This window comes from Lasiodiplodia theobromae (genome assembly GCF_012971845.1).
Source record: "Lasiodiplodia theobromae strain AM2As chromosome Unknown scaffold_13, whole genome shotgun sequence".
Taxonomy (NCBI): Eukaryota; Fungi; Ascomycota; class Dothideomycetes; order Botryosphaeriales; family Botryosphaeriaceae; genus Lasiodiplodia; species Lasiodiplodia theobromae.
Window position 1 is genome coordinate 936079 of NW_023336333.1, and position 26424 is coordinate 962502.

At 55.4% G+C, this 26424-nt stretch overlaps 7 protein-coding genes across 7 annotated transcripts; 5 read left to right on the forward strand and 2 right to left on the reverse strand.

Annotated features, from left to right (window-relative positions):
• Positions 1 to 3595: 3595 nt before the first annotated feature.
• Positions 3596 to 5933, forward strand: LTHEOB_5054 (Het domain-containing protein; the record flags this gene model as incomplete). Its single annotated transcript, XM_035514157.1, has 3 exons — positions 3596 to 3887; positions 3942 to 5828; positions 5899 to 5933. 3 exons carry the CDS (start codon positions 3596 to 3598, stop codon positions 5931 to 5933), a joined length of 2214 nt encoding a protein of 737 aa, XP_035374496.1.
• Positions 5934 to 6276: 343 nt separating this feature from the next.
• LTHEOB_5055 (Tyrosinase precursor) lies at positions 6277 to 10861 on the reverse strand (the record flags this gene model as incomplete). The annotated part of the gene is made up of 8 exons (XM_035514158.1): positions 6277 to 6444; positions 6530 to 6881; positions 6976 to 7819; positions 8177 to 9123; positions 9172 to 9609; positions 9726 to 10420; positions 10479 to 10606; positions 10786 to 10861. The coding sequence occupies 8 exons, from the start codon at positions 10859 to 10861 to the stop codon at positions 6277 to 6279; spliced, it is 3648 nt and encodes a 1215-aa protein (XP_035374497.1).
• A 981-nt stretch (positions 10862 to 11842) lies between these two features.
• LTHEOB_5056 (Thioester reductase domain-containing protein) lies at positions 11843 to 15254 on the forward strand (the record flags this gene model as incomplete). Its single annotated transcript, XM_035514159.1, has 3 exons — positions 11843 to 12547; positions 12597 to 12819; positions 12871 to 15254. 3 exons carry the CDS (start codon positions 11843 to 11845, stop codon positions 15252 to 15254), a joined length of 3312 nt encoding a protein of 1103 aa, XP_035374498.1.
• A 921-nt stretch (positions 15255 to 16175) lies between these two features.
• On the reverse strand, positions 16176 to 17248 carry LTHEOB_5057 (Heterokaryon incompatibility protein; the record flags this gene model as incomplete). The annotated part of the gene is made up of 2 exons (XM_035514160.1): positions 16176 to 16227; positions 16320 to 17248. 2 exons carry the CDS (start codon positions 17246 to 17248, stop codon positions 16176 to 16178), a joined length of 981 nt encoding a protein of 326 aa, XP_035374499.1.
• A 555-nt stretch (positions 17249 to 17803) lies between these two features.
• Positions 17804 to 19866, forward strand: LTHEOB_5058 (uncharacterized protein; the record flags this gene model as incomplete). The annotated part of the gene is made up of 2 exons (XM_035514161.1): positions 17804 to 17989; positions 18781 to 19866. The coding sequence occupies 2 exons, from the start codon at positions 17804 to 17806 to the stop codon at positions 19864 to 19866; spliced, it is 1272 nt and encodes a 423-aa protein (XP_035374500.1).
• Positions 19867 to 20357: 491 nt separating this feature from the next.
• On the forward strand, positions 20358 to 21502 carry LTHEOB_5059 (uncharacterized protein; the record flags this gene model as incomplete). Its single annotated transcript, XM_035514162.1, has 2 exons — positions 20358 to 21062; positions 21131 to 21502. 2 exons carry the CDS (start codon positions 20358 to 20360, stop codon positions 21500 to 21502), a joined length of 1077 nt encoding a protein of 358 aa, XP_035374501.1.
• A 1234-nt stretch (positions 21503 to 22736) lies between these two features.
• On the forward strand, positions 22737 to 24803 carry LTHEOB_5060 (uncharacterized protein; the record flags this gene model as incomplete). Its single annotated transcript, XM_035514164.1, has 4 exons — positions 22737 to 23310; positions 23557 to 23704; positions 23763 to 24040; positions 24094 to 24803. The coding sequence occupies 4 exons, from the start codon at positions 22737 to 22739 to the stop codon at positions 24801 to 24803; spliced, it is 1710 nt and encodes a 569-aa protein (XP_035374502.1).
• Positions 24804 to 26424: the final 1621 nt, after the last annotated feature.

Here is a 26424-nt window from a genome sequence, read left to right on the forward strand (position 1 = left end):
CCGCCTCGGTCCCCTTATTATTACAACCAATAACGGGCAGCTGAACCGTTCACTCGGACATGAATACACAGCATGTGTGTGAAGAAATGCAGGCGGACACCACTCTAACTCCCTAAGACTGTTGCAATACTATGGAGACCACCTCAACACGTCCGTGCGCAAACTTCTCGTAAACTATCCAGTCACCGCACCCATATTGCCAAGGGCAAGGTTCAACAGATATACTCAGCTTCCGTATCGATATTGTAGGCGAGTCCATAACGCTGTATTGATAGGGTGCGAATCAGACGTTAAGGTCCTACTTGATAAGGACAGGCTTCCACTCAAAACCGTCCCTCTTTAGAGCTTCACCGCTCATGAGCCCATGGACATACGTCTCTCCAATCATAATATAAGCATCGAGATCCCCATAATCAGCCTCCATCAGCCCCTTCTTTATCCGCCGTAACACAAACGGCGCCTTCGCCCCCGGGATGATATGAATCTCATCACCGATCCGCGTTGACGATGCCGCCAGACAAAGGTAGCTCGAGGTAGTCGAAAACAGCCTGCGGCCCTTTGTAAGGATCTGGAAATGCATCGTCACTTCATCGAACAAGTCCTCCAAGATGGCACGTGTCGACGGGTCGGAGGACGGAAATGCTTGGAGCAAATCCTGCAGTAGCGGGTTCATCAGATCCTGCAACTGATTGTCGCCGGCGTCGAGCATTTGAGAGACCAAAAAGATAGCAATGCCAGCTAATGTGACCAGGTAGGCATTTGGAGCGGGCTGGTGGTGCCACATGACCGACGCGTTAACTACGCAGGTCCGCCAAAACGCCTCTAGTGCTGTCTCCCCGCTCACGTATTGAGGCCCGAGGGAGGCTGCGAAGCGTGTCCACCAGAGAATTCTGTCCAGACCTCTTTCGTGCGGCTCGTCTGAGACGGCCGTAATTGTCTCCGCGAGATATGTTGGTGTTTGGAGAACGTTCGGATGGCGCTGAAGTGGCCAGGTGACCGATGCAGGAGCCCCTGCTGCTGCACTATACTTCGCTTCTGGGGTGCTGAGCTCCAATACCTGATCTGCGGAGACGACAGTATAGTCGGGCACCCAGGAGGGAAGGTTGTTCTTCCTCTCTTGCAGGCGCGCGGGAGTCTTTCCGCAAATGTCGATCGCTTTCTCTAGCGTTATGATGCGTTTGGTCGCCTCGATGAAAACTTCCGAGACGTGTTTGCTGTAGTCGGGCTTAATACCGAAGCCTGTTGGATGAAGACCCAGAAGAGCGAAGATCTTGTCTCTGGGGTCTGCAACTGGGAAATGCCGCGTAGAATTCAGAAGTAAGCCGAGAGACATCTCGTCACCGGTTTGGAGCCGGTTGCGAATCAAATTCGTCGTCATGACCAAGTCGTGCCGAGGTACGCCACGCTCGTCGCGTTCTACGGAGACGGTTAGTTGGTTGCTGGCAGATAAGATTGATAGCTCGCTCACTGGCTATGGCCGTTTCGGACGTCCAGCATTGATGTATCCAACCCGCGCTTCCAATCAGAGCTGCCACATTTGCAATCTTCGACCATGGAATCTCGCGCTGCCCGCATACCACAGTCACAGCCTGCGCGAGAGAAACATGCTGAACGCCCCAAATACGCTGAAAAACTGGTCGCCTGAATAACTCTGCCAATGCGGTCCATTGAGATGACCCAAAAGGGGGCAGACCCAACTCTAAATCTTCCATCAAGTCGTTCGGGCTTGGAAGCATATGTTCCGGGACGTTACACTTAGTCGAGAGCTTTTCGCAAAGGGAGATGGCTGCCGCAGAGTGCTCGTCTTCTTCTCCAGCCCAGAACAGAACCCTTTGAGCCCTGTTGAAGATGGCTGGCGTAGAGAGGACCTGGATTTGGTGCTCTTGAGGGTAGCGCTGGTCGATACTGACCTGGTCAACCCAGATGAGCCGCGATTTGTCCTTCTGGCGAAGTCGCCGCAGTGCGTCTCTAAGCGTCATAGTGACCTTGATGAAGCTGTTCTCAAGGTAGACTGGATATCTGATGTCCAGTCTGCTGTCGAAGTCTATGAGACTATCTTTGCCCTTTCCTCTTCGATCGAAATTGCCCTCGTCGGGAGAATATGATAGAGCTTCGTATTGGAATCCCTCATCAATGCTGGTAGAGATCAACCGGCACTGAAGCTTCTCTTCTCCATCTCCGGGAAGTAGCTCCATAATCCGAGCCGCAGGCTTGCGTTCTCTAATGAGGCGGTAGAACTCATCATCCTCAGTGTATTCATGCTCCGTCAATCTATTGCTTAGACTGAGCAGCTCTTCTGTGTCATGGAGTACGCCCACTCGTCGTTCTCCACTCGGATCCGAGTCGGCCGCCGGGAACTCAACTGTTGGTCGGCCATCCTCCCCAATGGTGTACATTGAGACAAAGTCTCTGGATTCTGGAGGCTTATGACCAAGGATGCGGATGCCATTCTCCGTTTTCTCGTAGTCGCGGACTTCAAAGCCAGAAACTCGTGATCGTTCCGGATCCGAGGGAAACGGCGTGGACTCGACCAGTTGGGGTCCGTATTGGCTCCATTGGACATCCTTCTCAAGAATATTTTTGAATACCACCAGGGCGTCCTGTTGCCCGTTATCCGTCTCGCTGCTGATTGCGGTCGTCGCTTGGTCCTGTGGCGCTGCAACCATCGGTCTTCCCACGGCGGGTTCGAGCTTCGTTTTGCTCCAGTCGACGGTGTTGTCGAGGAAGCCCCACAGTAGATCTAGCCGCAGCCACCTGTCCATGTATAACGATGTCGGAACCCGCCCCATCAATGTCATGGGCGTGGCAATGGAAGGATTAAACTCAGTGTCGCCCAGACGGACCACCTGGAAATTCCGACTGAGGGCTTCAACGACCTCATCCGTTTCCTCTTGAGGCAGTCCTGCACGGTAGACGAAGTTGGCCTGGGTAATGCATTTGAGAACGGGATGTTCCTGATCGTGGGTGTTTCTGGGGTCGGTGAGACAAGAAGCGCAAAAATCCACATTGGGGCATTTCGAGCATTTGTAGCGGATGCCAGTTATGTAGTCTTCGATCTCTTCGCAGCCTGGTCCATCGCAGCATACCCCGTAATGTATTGTGTTGCATTCGCTATCATCATCAGGCTGGCCGGGGAGTACTATGATCGGAGTTCTGATCGTGCTCGACATTGTGTGCGTGCTTGACTTGCACCTGGGTTATGGGCTCCGCCACAACGCTGTTCAGACGCTGGAATGTGGTGCTTAAGATGCATTGCGGGTGTCTTCTTGAAGTATAGCGCCTTGATATCGCTGCTGCCTGACAGCAGGATTGGATACCCTACACTAAGCTCTGAACCAATCAGACCGATTCCACACATTATCTGACTAGATAGTGGCGTGTTTCATGATGAGGGGCTTGGTTCTCTGTTGGCCTGCACCGGTGGGGGCTATGTACACAGGTGGGGTCCACGTTCGACTACTGGACCTCATTGCTTTTTAATGGAATCCTGCTGCCTAGCTTACTGTTATTTTTGTTCCCTACGTTCTATCTGATGATAATTATCCCAGAAAGCTGAGACGCAACCACCGCACCAACTGACCTCCTCAGCGACAACATGGATCATCTTGATGCGCCATCAATCACAAATGGTGATGAAATAAAAATCGCCTACGTCTGCCTCGAGCCTTACGACAATGGACCGTTCATGGAATATCCCCTTCGCCGCGGGTATGACCCAGCTGACGCGAGCGAGTGTGATTTCCATCGCAGCGACCCGGATTATGGAAAGGTGTGGGATGACGTTCCCATTGTCCAATCTTTTCTCCAATCCTGGCTCTTCTTTGGCCTTCTTTGGGAAGTACATCAAATGGCGGAAGTGCACTTTGACCAAAGCGATTTCATCTCCCGTGAGAATCTCGTGAATGGTTCGATTCGACGACTCAACACCGCTGAGCTTCCAGAACGACTGTTACTTTGGCAGAAAAAATTCCTAGACCTTTCCTTGGAGGACATGGAGCAACGCATTCGGCAGTTTGACGCTTGCTTGCAGATGGCTTACAAGGTCTGCTATCAGCTTGGGCAACGCCGTCAGACATTCATTGACGAGCACTTGCTTCTGTCTTTCATGTCGCTCGGTAATTCTCTCGAAAACGCAATGTCACGCATATTCTGGGACTGTCGTGGGAAGCATCTGGGCGATAACCAAAATAACGAGCTGCCGGCATGGATACCAACGCATCGGGCCTGGGATGCCCCTGAGGTTCTATTTCAGAACATGGCGCATCGAGGATGGTGCCCGCTGGAGCTCACCATGTTGCGAGAGAATCTACAGACCAATGAGATAATCTACGCAAGCCAGATGCCGAGGGTTGGCGATCGGCTGAGACATCAGCTATGCCGGGCGGATGCTTGCACGGCAAACAACATCGACCAGGAGACGTACCGAACGAAACACACGTCCGAGTGCTCAGGATGCAAGGACGTTGTCCTAGACTACGACACCATCTGCTCCACAATCAAAGCAGGCCGCACGCCTCTCATCGTCTCGGTTCAGACGGACGAAGGCATGAAGTTCGCAATGACGTCCGATGAGGCCCTTCCGAACGCCCAGAACCCTCGAACGGGAAAGCTACCATACGTGTGCATCAGCCACGTCTGGTCACACGGCCTGGGCAACGTCCACCGCAACTCCCTGCCACAATGCCAACTCGAAATGCTGCACAAAGTCACCGCCCCCGTCCTCACTGACGGCGGGCTGCCCTTCAGCGTCTTCTGGATCGACACCATCTGCGTCCCCGTCGACCCCAAAGACAATTCGCTCCGGCACCTCACCATCGCAAACATGGCGTCCATCTACCAGAACGCGCTCTGCGTCGTCGTCCTCGACGAGTCCCTCATGCGCACCGCCATCCACGCGGCCAACCCGTCGTCCAAAGCGCCGCCGACCTTCAAGCTCGACGACCTGATCGACCAGCGCGAGCTGACGATCCGCGTCATCTTCTCGGACTGGTGGCGGCGGCTGTGGACGCTGCAGGAGGGCGTGCTGTGCGCGAGCTTCTTCGTCGTCTTCGCCGAGGGCCCCGTGCAGTTCCAGCGCGCCGTCGTGGCGCGCGCGGGCGATCACGCCCGCAACCTCGCCCACGCGTCCAGCCCCGTCGTCGAGAACATGCTGCTGAACCTCGTCGCCAGGGCGCATGTGCCGGGTAGCGCGGAGTTCCGCCGGCAGGTCTTGACGCTGCTGTGCCACCGGTCGACCAGCAGGGCGGCGGACGAGCCTGTTTGCTTGGCGACGCTGCTTGGCGTTGATGCGGGTGAGATCCTGAGGATTCCGGGGACGCAGCGTTCGCGCAGGATGAAGCGGTTGTGGGAGCTTCTCGGGAAGGTTCCTGCGCCGATTGCGTTTCTCCCGGGTCCGAAGCTTGAGGTGGACGGTTTTCGCTGGGCGCCCCAAACGCTGATTTCCAACCAAGGACCCGGGATGTTGTTTTCGATGGTGTCTGTGTGGGACGAGGGCGAAGGTATCGTCACGTCGGAAGGGCTGCAGCTGAGAGCCACTGGCTACCGCCTGGCATCTCTGGGCGTGAGCTTGAAGAGTAACTTCTATATACTTCCAGGCGATCCCGGACAGCTCTACGACGATGACGAAGTTCTGCGCATCTTCGACGGCACCGCCGCGCCTGAGCGAGCCGTTACCGCGATCGTCAAAGGGCTAAGGGGGGAGACCAAGGCTTTCGAGGCCGTGGCCGAGGAGGACCTGGTGGAGCCGGTCCTCATCATGGCGAATAACCGCAGACTCGATATTCACCAGACTCATGCCATACTTGCCACAAACCCGGTGTTGAAGGATGGTAGATGGCACACCAGATTCCTGCTCTCTGTTCACTGTTATACTAACTCTATCACCATGTTCTCTCAAAGGGAGCGTGGCAATGGGACAATTCGGGCGAGGCTGAGGGAAGAGAGACAGGCTGTTGAACAAGGAAGACGAACAGGCATGGTTGCCTGGAAAAGGGATTCTGAGCCAATAAGGGAATGGTGCATTGCTTGAAGTCAGGATGCATGGTAGACCTAATGAGCATTCCATCATAAATCCATTCGTCCATTTTGTTACCCAAAGTAAAGAGTGTCATCGGCAACGTGGATATAAAGTAATAGCCAGATCCAAAACAAGCACGAGGAAATGAATGGTCAGCCAACAACGTGGCTTATATTTCGTCCGTGCCATTACCTCCCCTGCAAAGCAATAGGCCGTCCCTTCCCGTATTACAACACTCATAACGCTCAGACACTGCTCCTCTACCAAGCAGCTGGATCTCCCGACTGGTGACCGGCAGTGATCTCCGGGAAATTCATGGCCTCTCTGAACTGCGGAATGGTCGAGTCAGGCCGCACGACGGAGATGGTAGCACTGACCGAGATGCGCAAGCCCGCCACCTGCGCCGGCTGCGCTTGTTTCCGGTTGGCCTGCAAGCACACAAACATCAGCTTTTTTTTCACATTCTTTCCTGAGAGCAAGGATAACAACTCCAGTGGGTGTCCGGTGACTTACATCCGCAACCCTCCAAACCATCATCCTCTGCAAAAACGGCACCACATCATTCGGACTCAGACTCTGCAAATTACCCTGCTGCTGCTGGACTCCTCCTCCTCCTCCTCCTGCCCCCCAACCCGACTGCTGCTCGATGTAGTCCAGCAAGATGGGCGTGATGGCCGACGTGCCCGTCACTTTCAGCCCCTCGGCCGACTGCAGCGCGCAGTTGTCGCACGCCTCGCGCGGCGCCGAGAAGATGTGCGTCAGCCCCGCCAGCAGCGGCGACGACTGCCATTCGGAGGCGTTGACGGGAATGTCTCGGGTGGCGCCGACGAAGAAGTAGATGGTGAAGGCGCCGTTGAGGGCGTCTCTGGTTGTGAGAGAGAGGGTTAGCAATGGGGGGTTGGGGTGGTTGGTAGGAGGGGAGGGGAGGGGGGTAAAGGGGAGGAGGGAAGAAGGCGTACTTGTTCACTTCGGAATCGATATACCACTGCAACACCAGCCGGCTGCCCGGCGGCTCGTTGCACAGGATCTCGTCCCCGCGGCGGAACGACGGCACGTGCTCCGGGCCGTGCTGTTGCGGCTGGAAGCCGGTGTTCTGAGGGGTATTGCCATCGTAGTGGCCAAAGCCGGCGCCGCCACCGTGGTGGTGGTGGTGGCCGCCATCGTTGAAGCCGCGGTTCTGGCTTTCGTCGTAGCTGCCGCCCTGGAAGCCCATGTTCTGGCTTTCGCCATGGCCGCCTTGGAAGCCCATGTTCTGACTCTCCGATCCACCGCTGGGCTGGAAGCCGCGGTTCTGGCTGCCGTGGCTGTCGTACCCGCCGCCACCACTGTAGCTGCCAGGCGTCGGTTGGTTGGTGCCCCCGTATCCTCCTCCTCCTCCTCCGTAGCCGCTGCCGGGTTGAGGCAGGCTGCCGCCTCCTCCATATCCGCCATGGCTGCTGCCGGGCTGGGGCTGGTGTCCACCGTGGTGTCCGCCATGTCCGCCATGTCCGCCATGTCCCCCGTGTCCCCCGTGGCCGCTGTAGCCACCACCACCGGGTCTGGGCTGATCGCTGCCGCCGCCGGTGCCGCAGCCCTCGGTCCGGTGGGTGTTGCTGCCGCACTTGCCACAGTGCGTGCTGCTGCCGCCGCCGCTACCACCACCACTGTAAGTGCCGCCCCCGCTCTCATGGCCGCCACCGTGATGATGATGCCCGCCGCTAGCCTCGTGGCCTCCATGGTGGTGGCCGCCGCCGCCGCCGCTGCCGCTGCTACCACACCGGTGGTTGCAATGGGCGTTGCTACCGCAGCTGCTACAACGCGAGCCTGCGCCACAGTCGTTGCAGTGCGAGCCGTGGTGTTGCTGGCCGCCGTGCTGGTGTTGATGGGAGCTGCTGCCACAGCGGTGGCCGCAGTGAGCATTGCTGCCGCAGTTATTACAGTGAGCGCTGGTGCCGCAACTGGTGCATCGGGGGCTACTGTGCTGGCAGCCGGTGGAATGGTGGTCATTGCTGCCGCAGTTGGTGCAGCGGGCGTTGCTGCTGTGGCAGCTGTCGGCGCCGTGCGTAGTGCTTCCACATTTTCCGCAAGCGTGCGAGGAGGTCTTGCCGCAGCCGCCGGTCCGATGGTCTTTGCTGCCGCAGTCGGTGCAGTGTGCGCTGTGTTGATGGCACTTGTCAGTACCGTGGTCGTTGCTGCCACAAGTGGTGCAGCGCGTGGTGCTGCTGCATTCTTTGCAGTAGACATTGGTGCCGCAGCTGGGACAGTTGACTTTGTTGCCGCAGCTGGAGCAGTGTACGGTACTGCCGGGCTTGAAGTCGCCTGGCCTGGTTCCACCACCACCACCAGCATAATCGCCGGGCTTGGGTACGTTAGTGCCGTAGTCTCCGGGCTTGGGTACCCCACCGCCGCCGTAGCTGCTGGGCTTGGGCACGTTGCTGCCATAATCGCCTGGTTTGGGTCCACCGCTGTAGTCTCCGGGCTTGGGCACGTTGCCACCGTAACTGCCAGGCTGAGGCTGGCTACCACCATAATTGCCGGGCTGAGGCTGACCACCACCATAGCTGCTGGGTTGTGGTTGGCCACCGCCGTAGCTGCTTGGTTGAGGCTGAGATCCACCGTAGTCGCCCGGCTTTGTTCCGCCACCATAGTCGCCAGGTCTGGGTCCCCCACCACCGCTGTAGGAACCAGGTCCAGGCCCACCACCACCACCACCTCCTCCTCCTCCTCCTCCGCCGCCGTAATCTCCAGGCCTCGGCGGTGCGTAGTCGCCAGGTCGAGGAGGTACATGGCCACCGTAGTCGCCAGGAGGCTTGACGGGCCCGCTGTAGTCGCCACCACCACCAGGCTTCGGCATGCTGCTGCCGCAGCTGGAACAGTGGTGCGAGCCTCCGCCGGTCTGAGGCTGTGCGCCCCCGCTATAGCCGCCAGTTTGGCCGCCATAACCACCGGAGCTGTAGCCTCCGCCACCACCACCTCCGCCACCACCGCCGCAACTGGAACAGCGTGGGGCGCCACCACCACCGTAGCTACTGGTCTTGGTTTCGCGGCTTCCGCTGGTATACTCGGTCTTGGGCGTGTTGGTCCCGTAAGTGCTGCTACTCTCGTAGGTAGTGCTGCTGCTGTACGTGCTGCTCTCATACGTACTGCTACCCCCACCATACGTGCTCCCGCCATACGCACTATCGCTCTTCTTGTGCGTCGCCGTCGTCACGACGGGCTGCTGCTCGACCATCCTGACGGGCAAGAAGCCCGAGCCGGAGTAGCGGAACACTTGCGCAGCTCTCACATCCTTGGGCCGCATAGCTTCAGGGATGTTGGCGAGGCCACCACCGTAGCCGCGCTGCTGGCGCTGCAGGCTCCAGCGGTAGTTGGCGTCGAAGTTGGCGAGGATGACTTGCTTGTTGCCGCCGACTTCGATGTCCGGGTAGGTGTAGCCGAATTGGCGGTGGTCGCGGGCGTCGCTGCTGTTCCAGAAGTGCTCCTCGCCGTTGACGATGGCGCGGCGGAAGGGGTAGAGGTTCGTGAAGGCGTTGGGGATGCCCGCAGCGGGTGCGCGGTCGGTGATGAAGTCGTCGTGGAGGGCTTGCCAGATGGCGAAGACGCGGTCGATGTTGCTGTTTTTTTTTTGTGTCAGCGTATATCAGTGTCATACTTCCATTTTGCTTCTCTCTCTCTTCTCCGGCCAATGATGGCAAATAGGGATAGGGAAGACGGGGGGGACTATACGAACCAGTGATGCAGCCAAAACACCGGATCAAACGCCGCCACCGGGATCCGCGACATGTGCCCGGCGCCGCCGATGTTGACATGGTACGACCCGTGGAAGTCCTCCAGCGACCCGTTCGTCGGGTTCCGCATGTCCCTCTGCAGCGCCGACGTGGCGAAGTTGCGGTAGTCGGCGTACGGCGCCGCCTCGATCAGGTCGAGCATGACGCGCAGCTCCGCCTCGCGGTCTTTGTTCAGCGCCACGTCGAGCGCTTCGAAGTCGTCGACCTCGCGGTCGCCGCCGGGGCGGGAATGCCGTACGGTGTGGGTTTGCGAGACGGTGTCGCTGCGTCCGCCTTCGGCCTTGGCGGCTGCTTCTCGCTCCATGACTTGCCACTCGTCGGTGGTGATGCTGTTTTTGGTGGGGAAATTGAAGGTCTTGAGCGGGTTGTCCATGGGCACCAGGCACTTCTCGTCGTTGGGCTCCTGGGTCTTGGGCCTGTAGACCATCAATTGCGCCTCTTTCAGGACGGAAGGCAGGCGGAAGTCGTAGGGGAAGGATGTTTTCCCGCCTGGACCGATGCCGGGGAAGACGGTGTTCTTCTGCTCGCGGGGATGGAAGTAGTCCCAGTACGGGAGCCGGAATTTGTCAGCTGCCAGGCGGTACTTGGGATCGTCGAACTGCGCGGCAATTTGTTGCACGGTGTTGTAGATGCTTTGCTAAAGTAGTGTTCAGATGTGCTGTCTGACAATAATGGGGAAGGAATTGTTGAAGTACCTCCATCATGGCCAAGTAGGGGCGGTGCCATGTTGGGAAAAGAATTGAGCCGTGAGTACAGTAGCCACCGAGCTCTGGTGAGTCGCCGCGAACATTGTCCCATTCACGCTTTGGGAGCCCGTGAATGCCTGAGCATGTCAGTATGATTTATCCAAAAGATGTGTTCGGAGAAAGTGAGGAGAACCGGCTACTTGAAAGTATGACATCTTGTCCTGCCATTGTCCTGTGTCTTTTTGAAGGTATTCAAGTGCAAGCAAGAACAGATTGAAGACATCAGGCTCATTCACTACGAGATCGTCGATCTCACGACGCGGTTTCACGTCTGAAACTGATTTGAGGCCAACCACGACGCCGTGGGCTTGGCCGAAGGCGAGGGAGGCCATGCTTCGCGATTATGGGTATTGGTCAAGACAATGGGAAGAGAGGAAGGTCAGAAAAGTAACAGTGGTTGGATCTGGAGACACGCCACAATGGAAAGGTCTTTGCACGTGTTTATATACACGTCTGCACTAGCTGAAAAGCCCACATAGAATGTATTGATAGACAGAAGGATTTTGAGAATGCCATGTACTCTGCTTAAACGGTAGCTCCATTTCCCTTGCGCTGAAATGGGTGCTTCAGCCAGCCAGGCCCGTAAGCTTGACGACGCCTTTTCACATGTGGAATAATAAGAAACTGGATTCAAGGTTCAAGTGGGCGGGGTAATAAAGCAGCTGATATGCTAGTTAAGGAGCTGAAGTTGCCCAGAAGTCTTTGTAGGGGCGTGCGGGGAAGAGAACTACGGGAACGAAGGACCAATGGCCGTTAGTCATGTTATTAAGGTGGCTATGTAAGCTGTGCGAACCAATGAGCCAGCTCGGGAAGGGCCGCCGGCTCGGGGTTCAGCTCGGGCTGAGGGCCCCGCTCCAGCCGTGCCGTTCGCGCCGGTCGAGAGCGCGAGGTGTCAGCACCGGCCGAGCCGATTGCACGACACTAACCGAATACAGAATGATCCTCAACCTTAGTGGCGATAACGTTTGCCTTAGCCGCATCTTGAGGCTTGTTTCCAGGCCGACTGGCCCTTCCGAAAGGTTCCTACCTGCATCGACGTCTCTCCGTGTCTTCCATATCGTCTGAACCCGACCCGCGGACGAGAGTGGGTCGTGCGAGAAAGCCCGCATGCACGAAGCTTGAAGCTCTCAAATGAGCGAGTTGACATGAATTCACCGAGCCGTAGATGCAGTGCCACGCACTGTATAAATGCACGAAGCTGTCCAGAGCGGACAAAAACCTGTTCGTGCCACAATCCTTCGCACAGCCTTCCCGTGATCACCCATCCACAGCCACCACCAACAAGCGCCCATCAACCCCAATAACCACAAAACATGTCCACTCCCGACTACGGCCGCCGGCTGATCGTCCCGCTGGTCGAGCACAAGGCCGCCACCAACCCCAGCGGCGTTTACTGCACGCTGCCCACGTCCGCCACCAACCTCGCCTCGCACGCCCTCGACATCACGTGGCGCGACCTCGCGCGGCTCGTCGACCAGGCAGCATGGTGGCTCGAAGCGCAGCTGGGCAAGCCCAAAGCAGGCACGTTCCCGACCATCGCCTTCATCGGGCTAAACAGCCCGCTGTACCACGTGCTGGCGCTGGCCAGCGCCAAGACGGGTTACAAGATTCTGTTCAACTCGCCGCGCAACAGCGTCGAGGCGCAGCTGTACCTGTTCGACAAGACGGAATGCAAGGTCCTGCTGCGCGGGCCCCGCGCCGGCAGCATGGTGCAGGATATCCTCGAGGCGCGGCCGAAGATGCGATGCGTCACGGTGCCTGAGCCCGGCGATTGGATGAGGGAGAAGGGCCAGGTTAAGCGCTATCCGTATGACAAGTCGTGGGAGCAGGGGAAGGATGACCCCGTCATCGTGCTGCATTCGTCTGGGTCAACGGGCCCGCCGAAGCCGATTCCTATCATGAATTCGTCGATGGGGACGATTGATGCGCATCATTTGATTAAGGATGTTGCTGGGAAGAGGGATGTGTTGAGGACGATGGAGGGGACGACCATGTTCAATCCGATGCCGAACTTTCATGTGAGTCTGAGCTTGTTGCGGAGACGGAATTTTGCTGACCAGACTGCAGGCTGCGGGAGTGTTCTGGAACTTCATGTCCGCAATTTACTTTGACGTACACGTCGTCTATGCTCCGGTCGGCCAGCCACTGAAGGCTGAACTAGTTGAGAAGGCGTTGGATCAGATGAAGTTTGATTGGATGTTCCTGCCACCGTCCATCATCGAGGACTTGGCCCGGGACGAGCATGTGCTTCCGAAGTTGGAGAAGATGCGGTACATCGGGTTTGGCGGCGGTAAGCGAGTTCCGAATGTAGTGCCTCTTCCCGTCAACTGATGTACGGCAGGGCCCCTTTCACAACAACTCGGCGATGTCATTGCCAAACACACGCAAGTGATCAATGTTTTGGGCACAACGGAGAACGCTGTTCCGCCGTACAACTTTGTCCCGTTGAAAGAATGGAACTGGATCCTGGTGCCACCGGAGATGAAGGGTGTCGAAATGCGGCCACGGGAGGAGGACGAGTTCTCAGAGATGGTCATCGTGCGTGATGAACACACGAATCCCTTCCACTCGACCTGGAGCACCTTCCCCAACGAAGCCGAATACCACACCAAAGACCTCTTCGTGCGGCACCCAACCGAACCACACCTCTGGCAGCATCGGGCGCGGTCTGACGACGTGCTCGTGCTCTCCAATGGCGAGAAGGTCGTCCCAATCCCGATGGAAGGCCAGCTCTCCCAGTCTCCACACATCTCGGGCGTTGTCGTCCTGGGCCACGGCCGCTTCGAAACGGCAGTTCTCATTGAGCTATCGTCTCAGGTGCAAAGGAAGCACTCGCCGGCCGAGAACCTCGCGGCCGTCGCGCTCTTCATTGACAAGGCCAACGCCGCGGCGCCAGCCTTCGCCCGCATATCGCGGGACCGGGTGCTCTTCACTTCACCAGACAAGCCCATGACGCGCGCGGGCAAGGGCACCGTCATCCGCAAGGCAACGCTGAAGCAGTACGAGAAGGAGATTGAGGACCTGTACGCTGGGCGGTCCAGCATCGCCCTCTCCTCAACCCTCCCTCTCCACGTCGACACCGAAAATACGTCCGACACCGAGGCCGCGCTGACCGACCTGTTCGGCAAGCTGGCGGGCGCGAAGAAGAGACTTGGCCTGGACGACGACTTCTTCGCCGCGGGCATCGACTCGCTGCAAGTGTTGACGGTGGTGCGGCAGCTCAAGGCGCAACTGACCAACGAGCACGCGCCGCTCTCGCCCAACCTGGTCTCCCTCAGCATGGTCTACGCCAACCCGACCATCCGCAAGCTCGCGCGGACGCTGCACGCAGCCGCAGCAGGCGGCGGCGGCGGCAAGGATGGGAATGCAGGCGCACGCAATGCCGATCAGCGTGCGAAGGAGATGAAGGAGATGTACCTGCGCTACGCCCACGACCTCCCGCACCGGACGGACGCTGCTGCCGCTGCTGCCTCCGCCGCTGCAGCCGGAGCCAAGGAAGAGCCCGTCACAGTCGTCCTGACGGGCAGCACCGGCTCGCTGGGCTCCTACATCCTCTCCGCTCTGCTCTCTTACCCACCCCAGCGCATCGCCCACGTCTACTGCCTTAACCGCGGCTCGCCCTCCAGCACCTTGAAGAAGCAACGCCAACGCTTCGAAGACTCGGGGCTGCCAACCGCCGGCCTCGACCAGGGCAACCGCGTCACCTTCCTCGAGACCGACCCGGGCGCCGACCTGCACGGCCTGTCGGACGCGGCCTACGCCGAGCTGGTCCAGCGCACGCGCTACATCATCCACAACGCGTGGGCCGTCGACTTCAACATGGCGCTGGACAGCTTCGCGCCGCACGTCAAGGGCGTGCGCAACATGATCGACCTGGCGTATTCCGCAGGCCAACAACAACAACTGAAGTCCCCGCCGCCCATCTTCTTCACCAGCACCATCAACACCGTCCGCAACTACAACGTCGCCGCCGGCCCAGGAGAAGTGCCCGAAACGCCTATCCACGACGTCCAGGCCCCCGGCGAGGGCGGCTATGGCGAGGGCAAGTACGTCGGCGAGCGGCTGCTCGAGGCCGCCGGCACCGTCAGCGGTGTGCCAGCGGCTATCTGTCGCACGGGCCAGATCGGCGGGCCCGTGGCGAGCGAGGCGGCGCGCGCGGGGAAGGGGAAGTGGAACGTGCAGGAGTGGTTTCCGACCATCGTGCGCTCGTCGAAGCACCTCGGCGCGCTACCGACGTCCATCGCCGGCATGGATCAGGCGGACTGGGTGCCTGTGGACCTCGCGGCGGATGTGGTGGTCGATGTGATGTTTGATAATTTGCGGCAGTTGCGCGAGAGCAAGACGGCGGGACGGCCCCTGGTGCAGTTTGATCATTTGGTTAATCCGAAGACGAGCTCGTATCCGAAGGTTATTTTGCCGGCGTTGCAGAAGAGGTTGGCGGAGGGTGGGAAGGGGCAGTTCCCGGCTGTGCCGTATGAGGAGTGGCTGCGGAGGTTGCAGGATGAGGCGGCCAAGCCGGATGCGGATCCGGTCAAGTGTCCCGGCATCAAGCTGTTGGATTGGTTTGAGGGGTTGGGCGAGGGGCTGAAGGCGTTGGAGAGGGGTGAGCCGGCGGGCTTCAGGTTGCAGACGAAGGAGACGGTGAAGAGGAGCGAGACGTTGAGGAATTTGGAGCCGGTGAATGCGGAGTGGGTGAATACCTGGTGCCAGGGGTGGGGGATGTAGATGGTGTTTTTTGAGTGTGGCCAGCGATGGGCTGATGGAAAAGGGGGCGGGATGTGCCCTGTACTATCTTTAGCTGACTATCGTTCCTTACCTCGCTCGCTTTTAGTCTTATTTCCCATTTCTGGTACAGAATTAGTTGATTTCCTTCAAGTACATAAAGGCCTTCATTTTTATCATCCATTGAAATAAATGTCCATGCATCATTCCATTTTCACATGTACAAACCTTAAGTTCTACCTCGTCCCTTATCGACCTCATCTTCGCCTCACTGGATAATGAATCCATCCCTCCGCCCTGTGATTAACTCTCGCAACGTTGTGATCATTTCAAGTCATATATTACTTGATATTATGAGAAGTTTCAATATAAACTTCTCTTCCTTTCTGGAGATTTCTCAGGCACATACCCTTCCCAGCAGCCGCTCCCACCTCGACGCAAGCTATGTACCCAGCAGGAACACTTCATCGTCTATTTGAAGCTACCTACTTCTAAGATTACTCTATTTCTATCAACTGCTCTGATAGTTTGCCAAAGAAATCTCTAGCAGCTTGTTCATTCTCAACTGCACACGCAAAAAATCCAACACGGCAAAACACAGCTCGGCTCTTCTCGCTCTTCTTCAGAACGATCCCCAAAACAGCCCACTTCTGTTGACGAGGCTTCCTGAATCTGGACAGGCTCACGATATCATAGACTACCGGAAGACAGAATAGTTCCAGCGATGACTTCTCGGTTTCAGGGTCATCAAAGATGATGTGTCCATCCTTCACCAAGATGTGTTCATCTGTACCAGGATTCCTAAGCAGACTCAACGGAGTCGTCAACCCATCCCAATCTCGAACGACTGTCCTACTCCAAATCGGTGCAACAAGACGACCTTTCAAACTTAAGGATCCCTCGACAACTATTCCCGCTACAGTGTCATTCCTCGTAGTCGTACTTGCCCGAACGCCAGAAACGCATTCCTCGGCATCTGACCGCAGCATGTACCCGAAGCAGAGCACAGTGCGTTCCACCGCAGCCCAAGACCACGACGGAGCACGTCGGTCTGTCAGCTTAACATACCTGGTCCCGTGAACCTGCCACAAGAGACCTCGCGGCAGCGAGAAACCCCAGATGCCCGCGTGGTACGCATCGTCCGCCCCAAGGCCCCGCAACTTCTCCTTCATCTGGCTGGCCAGTCCGGCTATTGCAACCAGTCTGTCGCTCACATGAGTCAGGTGGCGCCGGTTGTACTCCTGGACCGTCTGCTCCCATTCGAGGAGGCACGAGCCGAGCGTGTCGAGGTGCAGTCGAACCCTGATGTTGTTCTCGCTGGCGACGTCGAGCGGAGTTTTCCACAGAATCTTGTCGCGGTCGAGCATGCGGGTCATGATGGCGAGCGCGTTGATGATCGGTATGCCGTTGGGGTACGTCTCGCAGCGCGTTGTGGATCGGCATTCCCAGAAGATTTGCTCGCGGCCGAAATAGAGGATCCTGCGGGAAAGGAGTTGCTCTTGCAGTACCCAGGCGCGGCGCAGCACGCGCGCGTCGAAGCGGTAGATCCATGTGAGGTAGTTTTCGCCCAGTATGTACGACGATTTGTCCGAGGGGTGGCGCAAGGCCAAGGTCAATTCGGTGGGAGCGACGTCGGACGGGATCCGGGGGAAGAAGCATCCTTGTGAGTCGTCTGCTGCGCCATGTGCGCAGACGGTGAAGAATGCATTGGAATAGACTTCACCCATCTGGGATGCTTCCTGGCGCCAATCTTCAGCCGAGTCTTGGATGATGCAAAAGCGATCAATCCAGAGATACTCAATTCCAAGCTCTTCTATGATCATGAATGCGTGCTGGAAAGTCTTTGGCAAGTTCTGCAGGGGGTATCCAGATTGTAGGGTATCGAAACTCCGCCGAGAAAGCCTAAAGCTTTCCTTCGCGGACTCGGGGCCCCAGCAGTAGCTTAGCGCCGTGTATCGAACCACTGGATCCAGATTTGCCTTATCGACTAGGAACATGCGCTTTTCAGCAGCGTCCAGCTTTAGTAGTCTTGAAGGTACGAAGTTCTGAGCGCCACCACATGAGTCGTGTGTGTCCAAGCACCTTCTCAACCATTTTTTCACCGTTGCCCACGAGGCAGGTGAGTCTGTGGTTTCTTCAGGTGGATGATGTAGTTTTTGGGCATCTTTTCAAAAGCCAATTAGTGACATTGTACAACCAAATAGGTAGGGTGCGGTCTTGATACCTCCAGACTTAAGTAGAGGGAACTGAGTCTCAGGAATTAATCTCTCAACACCAATTCGAAATGCTAGTCTATCTGGAAGAATCGCAAAAGATGTTGCAAAGTTCCGGAATGATCTTCTTATACCCATGTGTTCGCAGGAAAAAGACAACACGGTGCAGATGGCACAGTTTTCTTCGGAAGATCTCTCTAATGACTGGAAACTCGAGTGGTGTCCAAAAATGTACTTGAAAATTTCTGGTCGTTCTTTGGGGTCCTCCGGCTGGCAACAATCTCGTTTAGCCCTGTTGTTACTGTCGCTCTCATTTGAACTTCCTCCTGGTTTAGTCTGATGGCTAGCGATATTCTCCGTGTTGAGAACTCCAGTATTCCATTTGCGCATGTTTTCCAGAAGGTCTCGGCCAGGCCCGTCGGTGCCATCTACAGTGTCCAGTTCCACGATCCTCGGTGTCTTCTTCGGGTCCCAGACGCCCTCGAGCGCCTCGAGGCAGACTTGACACAACGTATTGGATCTGTGGTACATATCAATTTTGGTACAGGCGAGAGACGAGGTGGGTCTGGTCCGTCAGCTGCGGGGTACTCAAGATTTTCCCAGCCACCATCGCTTGCAACCGGCTTAGTAATTTGCGGCCCCCACGATGACGGGCCCCATTGCAGCCGTTTTAGTCTTTCATCAGCCAAGATCTACTCATGATTTGATTGTATAGGTCTAACAAGACGAATGAGATGGTTCTAGCCAGACATGATATATCTATGCCCCCTAAAGCGGAGTTTAGTGAAATCCCCTTTTGAGCTCAGAAGTAGGGCCACAATGTCCCCATATCTTAGGGAGGAAATTAACCTAGAGGTAGTAGAGAGTAACCAACCCGTGAAAGGTATGGGATTGTACTTTTGAGTCAAATGGTACAGAGCAGAAGGAGTTAAAAAAAGGTTTGTTGAGGTGAAGAAATTTCGTGCAGGCCTTTTGTGGTACTCCTCTCGCCGTGTAGTCCTATTCACTGATCTTGGCTCTGTTGAAGCGCCATGGAGATTTCTTTGGGCAAAACTCTTGAAGATCATACTTTATTATTTTAAAATTACTTTCGCCGGGTCGGGAAGAGAATTTAATCCAGGAATGACGTCAATTGACCCCATAGTTAGCCACACTCAACCACGGACGACGCAGGCAGAAGTAGTCACAGCCGCCCTTCAAATAGGCTTCTACGGCCGTGAACATTTGCTCTGCACAACTATACAACGATGTCCTCTTAAGACAGCGCGACACCCCGTGAACACAGCCTTTCACTCAGGCTGCGCTCGCATCCACAGCGGTGCCGCGATGACTTTCAGCTGGGCTACCCGAACTTTGAACGCTATTGTGCCATCGTGTTAGAAGCCACGCGACCCATCATCCTCTTCTGCCGCGGCCTTAGCGAGCGGGGGCACCTTGACGTCGCTGACGCTCTCGGCACCGGCCTGCTTGAGCTCGTCGACCAAGCCGCGCAAACGGTGGTCCCTTTTCCGCGCGTCGAGCAGCCAGCGGTCGGACAGCGAGACGTTGTTCCCAACCCCTACAGGGATGAAACCCTCGAACTAGGCCTTGACTCGTCCGCCCAGATTTGGAAGGACACGCTGGAAGCCGGGAAAACCTACGTCTTGCGCCTCGGGTCTGCGGCCTTCGACGAAAATGTATTGTGGTGCCGCTACCGCGATGCCGACGACGCTGCCGACTTGGTCGTGCAGAATCCTCCCCTGCGGCTGCAACGCAACAAAACCGTGAGCTTCACCGTCTACCACGATCCCGACCCGCCGACCTTCACCGGCTTCTTCAGCGTCGAGCCTGCTGTCTGTCATGTGCCGCCATCGGACCCGAATAACCACATTCATAATATGGATCCTCTTCCGAACGCGTTCAAGTTCGTCGTCGACATCACATCAAATGCCCCCGCACCAATCACCGTGTGCATCCAACAGAGCGTCTTTGGTTCCACTCTGCCATTCGGCGGCCTCAGCAGTCTCGGCGAATTCGCGGACTGCGTCGACGCTGAGTCGGGAGAGGAAGCCCACTTCTCGGTCGGCTTCCAGTGCTTCGACAGCAATCCGTGGCCTGAATGGCCCGAAGACGAGGACCTCGTCGAAATACCGCCGGCTGGGAGCGCCACCGTGCGCTTCGTGCAAGAGTTCGGGGAGCATGACCAGAAGCACTCGTTCAAGCCTGGGCGGCGATACCGTGCGCAAATGTCGAGAGGGGCGAAGGGCGGGTTCTATCAGTGGATGTTTGGCACGAAGGAGCAGATTTTGAGGGGCACGGTGGAAGAGAGGAAGGCGAGGTGGGATGAGGCACATCCGAGAGGCCGAAGGGAGATCGAAGTACAGCAGGTGAATGAGCCGGTAGAGTTCGATGCAGTGAATTAATTGACATGGTACATTCGAATTAGTGTGGAAGAAGCGAATGATCAGTCTTAAAGGAAAATGATTGCAACACTCTTTGGCGAAATGCAACCTATCTAGCTCTAGGAATGAGTAGCCGGTTGACTTTTGCAAAGGCTAATAACTAGTCTCTGTCACATCCAGAACAGGCTTGCTAGGAAATTGAGAAGAGCTTGCACCATTCACTGGAGCAGAAAGCTTGGGCTAAATAGTTTGAACAATACCACTTGTTACGTTTCATCTTCTGGAGAAAACATCCACACTGTGGTTTCATTCTTACCCGGTGGCTGTGAGGGGACACCGGACAAGGACTTTTCTGCGCCGCACATGACGTCAGTGGACCCCACGACCAGCGCAGGCAGCAGCCAAAACCGTGATATCCCACAGGCAGATCTTCAATTCCAACACATATAAAGAGATGGTTTCCACCTGTCAAAGAGAGACCACAGAACCGCAACAAGGAACTGTTTTCAGAAATGTCTTCGAACAACGAATCATCGCAGCCCATCCTCTCGCTCCGCTTCGAGCAGCCCTATGGCGACCGCGATGGCGTCCTCCAGCTCAATTTACCAGATCTCGACGGGTATAATGATCTCATTATAACCTCATTAGAGAACAAGCAGAAGCGCCCCGTAACACTTTTGAGCCCCGGTCTGAATAAAGAGGGAAAATTGGATATCGTCGCCTCCCTTTGCTCCGGACTCCTGGAATTGATCGAGCATGATACAAAAAAGTTGATCATCTTCCCGCGTGGACCCGAGGAGCCTGTTGTCGGAAATTTACTAGTGAAGCCCTCGGACGCATCCCCACGTAGCAGACATTACACCGGTATGACATACAACTCAACCGCTGCAATCTGGAAAGGCACCGTACAGGCTGGAAAATCCTACGTCCTGCGTTTTGCATCCCCCGAGGCCAACAACGACGACACAGACAAAGTATGGTGCCGCTTCCGGGACGCCCCCGCCTCCGCGACCAAAAGGCTGCCCGTCCGCCTGGAGCGCGCAACCAGCAGCCTGCGCTTCACCGTCCGCGCCGACCTCCCGCCACCGCGCTTCTCTGCCGTCTTTAGCGTCGCTCCCACTCCCGTCTGCCACATATCCCCTTCGGGGGACAATTACCCCTCCGCGCCGTTCAAGTTCGTCGCCGAGATAACATCTGATGCGGACCAGCCCGTCACCGTGTGCACGGAGCGCAATCCGTTCGGACGGACGCTGCCGTTCGGCAACAGGCTGAGCTGCCTGGACAGGTACTGCATTGCATCGACGTCGCTACAGACGAGGAGATGGAATTCCCGGCCTGCTTCCAGTGCTTCGATAGCGATCCATGGGGCTCGTTCCCGGAGGATGGCGATTTTGTCGAAGTGAGGCCCGGCGGGGTGTGGCGGTGGGAATACGAACTTGATGATCAGCATGATTTCGAGAGCGGGCACAGGTATGAGGTGCAGCTATCGAACCGGGCGAAGAACGGATTTGACATGTGGATGTTTGGGAAGAAGGAGGACTTGTTGAGAGGAACATTAAAGGAGAAGATGGAGAGATGGAAATATGCGAAGGCGCATGGGACTATCTCGGCTGTGCAGGCAAATGAGCCAGTGACCTTTGATGTAGTGGTTGACTGATTGGGCATTTCTGGGAGCAACTAATTCTAGGGGTAATTACCAAACAGCGAAACATATGCTGTTTGGGAATTATCCCTCAATTCTACCGTCGTAGCTTATGAATGGAAAGATAGGATATAGACGTTGCGCTGTTCGGTGTAGGATGTTGTTATCTTTTCAATGTTAAGAAGCCGAACACATGCCAATAACAGACAGTAGTGTTAATCGTCTCTGCAATTTTGCAGTGATTCTTTGAAGGCTAACGAGGGATTCGAACTTGTGCTACCAGTGAATCCTTGTATGACGGTGAGATCGAAGCGTGTGGGGGCCGGTTTTGTTATCGTTGGCGCAGTTTGGGTGCGATGCCATATTTCCTCGGCCTAGTATTCAGCCGAGGACCCGCTGTCTTGCATCCAATATTGTGCAACCCCGGCTTTGCATACCTGTACCAAATTTATCCACCCAATCAAAGTATACGCGTGTCTCTCTGCTTTTCGAATGCTTATTAAGCTAGCCGGAGTGGGCATTAGATTGCAGTGCCAAGATACACCCTTTGGGGGCGAGATAATGTCCGTAGGTTGCAATCCTGATTGATGTCTTGGAATGCCAATCACTGAGTTTTTAATGTGGGTCAGTAAGATCAACTTGCATCATCTCCCTCCGCTTGTGCATGAGATTCATTTCCAGCTTTTTAAGTTGTCCGAGGCCCATTTGATCTCTGTTTCAGTCAGACTCCTGGAACAGCGAAATGAATGAGCACCAAAAGCCAGAGAGAGCCACCAGCTCGGTCACTACACTTGAAAGCTCATCATCACCACACGTCTCGCGAGCAAGCTCTAAAGCTTTGGCCCCTTCACAGCAAAGCACACTGGATATTTGTCAAGATACGAATGGATCCTCAGACCGAGTAAATGCCGCTGCATCTGCGGAACCTCTTCTCTTGCAAGAAAAGATTAAAGCCAGACCTTCAGTCCTCAAACGCCTCGGAAAGTGGTTAATCATTACAAACATTGGCGCTCTTCTCTTACTATGCCTCGCAATTGCAGGGCTTTTGTTTCTTTGGTTCGGCGGTGATGCGAATGAGACATGGCGACGAGTAATGATTAACGGATACGTTAATCAAGCTGTCACACTTTCCACGCTCGCCGTACGTCTTGCACTTGCGACCCAGGCTGGTGCGGCCATCTCAATGTTGGCCAGCACGTTGATCGAACGCCATGGAGTACCACTTCACCAGGCTCCTTCAATATCCATCATGCGATTCATCAACAATGGCCCAGTACTTTCAGCATTCGACTTGTGGAGTGGAGGGCATTGGTATCGCAATAGTCTGATCTACACTTTACTTATTCTTCTAGTCTGCACTACGTCCATCTCGCAGTTCACATCGACATTGCTGCTTTGGGATATTGAAAACGGTAACGTGCTAGGCTTTCCGGTCGAGAAAGATCTTGACGCTGGCTTCTCAATGAATGACTACATGGAACACTTTCGCACTCTCCTCACACAAGCTCCAAATTACTGGGCGTCGACTCCTTCGACTTACAACACCTTTGCCGAGTGGTCTATAAGCGCAGACGCTTTGTCAGATAATGCCGTGGATACGGGCCCAACAATACGGGCGCTGCTGCCAATCACGTCGGACAATGACCTCCTCGAGCTGGAAGAATACAATGGTACCGCATCCCTCTTTGATGCCAGAGTCTCGTGTGTCAGACCCACGATCAAAGACGCCGCCTTCAACTTCGACCTACAAGTGCTTGAGAACTTCACAGGGACACTGTTCCCGGGTTCTGTGCCAGAGGTGATCGAGAGAAACTCAGTTTTGAGTACGTCTGGCATATTTCCAGAAGGATTCCCTTTTACTTGCAGGATGGACAATATGCAAGTCGGCAAATCATTCGTCGTATGTGCCTTACCGAGGACGGCTGGTGGCCTGATCAACTCCTTGGATCCAATGAACAATAAATCCTTGTTTCACAGTTTGGATCCACCCGACCCAGGAGTTGGCCTTTGGCATGCAAGTAGTAGAAATGATTCAGGGAATCAGTGGCCGGTTCTGATGGGCCATACAGTGCTGTTCTGGACGCGCAGCCCAGGCGAAAATCAAACATCGTCAAACCGCAGCGGTGGATTTGATATAGTTGAGAAGGGACCGTGGCTGGAATACACAATAAGAGATACCGGAGACACCTGGAGTGTCAGCGCTTGTTTCGATGCTCTGTAAGTATACCATGTCCCCGATATCTACACAAGTTACGAGAGATTGACCTTATTGCAGATACGGCCAGAACTTTTACTTTCGTCCATGGCATGACCAGGATTTCAGGATTTCAGCAAAAAGGGAGTCCAAAACTCGGAGCCGTCTGGATCCCGCGCCGAAGTGGGACACGATTTTGAACCAATTTGATACCAAAGAGCTGCGAAATCAGCTGGGGAGCAGCCTGGAAGAGAAAGCATCGCGCGACATCCTGATCATGGACTATGAAAGCATCCAGGCCGCCAAAGAAGCCCGCATGTCCTCATGGTCTCCAGAACGCAACTGCACATTCCGCCCAGGTACGGCCTGATCTACACTCTCCTATTGACAAACTCACTAACCAGTGATGCAGCCACACATGGAATATGGTGGTACCCCAATACCTCCTGGCCAGACCTTCCACCCGCAGACAGTAATACCGACTGCCAGCAACTCAACGCCTCCACCCGCATCAAGCACGACTTCCTCCACGAATCCATCTGGACGCACTTCAGCAACCCCTACAGCCTCGTCGGCCTTGGCACCAATAGTACGTACTCACCTACCGCATCAAGCGCCGAGATGGGTTTCACATCATCCACCCTGCACCCAATCCTGACCGCCCTCGCTATCGATATCCTCGCCGAAACAGACAACCCCGCGCTGGCCTGGCAGGCTATCTTCACGTGCGTGATCCGGAACGCGTACTACGACATCTCATCCTACTTCACGGCGCGAGAGCGTGTCACGACGACATCCCTTCTCTCGCCGCAGCGTCCAGTGCGGTACCGAGGGCTCGGAATTGTGTTGGTGAACATCGTCCTGCACCACGTTTTGGTTTTGGTCATGTTGTACTGGTTCTGCGCCGGCACGAGATACACGCTGTTGGGGAACTGCTGGCAGAGCATTGCGCAGCTCCGCGCGGCAGAAATGGAGGACGTCTTTGGCAACATGACATTGGAGACAGACAAGGATGTGAAGAGGAGAATCAGGCGTTCGGAGGGGACGTCTAAGGGGTTGAGGTTCAGGGTGATGCCCCAGGCGGGAAGTGATAGGGTCTGTCTTTGTAGGGTTGGTGGGTAGGCTTGAGTGGAGCAAAGAAAGATGTCCAGCATTTAGGTGGTATGTGAATTAGAAGTATGCCTGAGCAGTATGTATGAGTCTGAAAGTAAAAATGAGACCGCAGAATTCCACACTAAAAGGCCTGGTACTGATTTCGTCAATGCCTCGACAAATCCATTAAACCTCCTTTACACTATCCAATTCATGCGTGACTTGCTGAGCAATCTCATGGTTGCGCTGGTAGTTGTGGGATCATTCAGCCCAGGATGCAGGTGAGATATTACATTCTGACGAGGGTTTCAGCAAAATTTTGAATTTCAAAATAGCAAAGAGAGTTGTGCGTACCCCACTAGTCAAGAACACAGACGCCTTTCTTAAGATTTAACACAGCAGCGGACATAGCAGTGCTGTTCCTAGAATGGGATAGGAATGTCAGAAATACGCTGTACAGGGTAAGACGCAACGACTTGTAACTGACCTCGCCGTCACCCCAGCTCCATCCACCGTAACTCTTGCCAATAGCATCACAGTAGTCTCCAATGCCACCGTTGGCTGGCTGAAGAGGGCAAGTATTGACAGGGTAGTCGGTGAGTACGAGCTCGCACTCGGTATACGTTTGAGGCACAGGCTTCGGGGCGGCAAGCACGCTAGTGAAGAAGAGAGTGGAGAGGAACGGAATGAACTGCATGATTGCTGACGTAGGCTGCTGGGAAGAGTAGTGGATTGATAATGAACTCTGACTTGATGGACACAACAAAAGATGTCGAGGCTGTTTATATAGCCTCTTGCCCTCCTCCATATAACATTGCGGCTTGTCTTACCGCGGGACTTACATGCTTCTTCTAGCAAACCGAAGGAAAGAGATTCCAGGTGGTAGCTTCTGTTGACTGGGATGGAGCTTGTAATGGGCCAAGAACTAGAGAAGTGGTCTGATAATCCCACCACCAGCGTGGAGCCCAAAAGTAATGCCTTCGTTATGCAATTCTCGTAAAATTGTTTCCATTCAACGGTGCAGAGTTTCAATGCGGGCAGGTAACACTGAATCTTGTGACTTTGGGGACTGAGCCAAGCTGATCGCCTCGGGAGAAATGCCATTTTTGGCAGCCATCATCTACTTCCATGAATGACGGTAGGAAACGTTCACGGTTCCCATGAGACATCAAACGAATCGGTGAGGCACTTTCCTCATTTATCAGCTTCCCGTCTAAACACGACCCGACCAGAGGTAAGATCGGCCGATGTGCGCTCCACTCCGATCTTGGCGCCAAGGAGATCCAGATCGAGATACCATTGCGAACTGTGCAAACCATAAGCGACGAGAACATCTTACTGCGTTAAGAAGCTCTGGAGAAATACGAAGGCTATAGAGCATGGGTCCGACACGGCCATCATCCGATCCTCGGCTTGCACGAGACAGCTTCCTCACGATTAAATCCACGCCTCCGCAGGGTTGTCAGCATGGTTAGCACTTCACATTTAACTTGCATTACCGATGGGAGAGGGGTAACAGCGCAACCCACATTTCTTGTCGCTCTCGCTGCTATGTCTCTGCCGCAATTACAATGTGTCTATGAAGTCCTTCCTACGCTTGGTGGTGATTCGGAGGTTAAACAAATAGAGAGCTATACTTGTTTCAATGGCA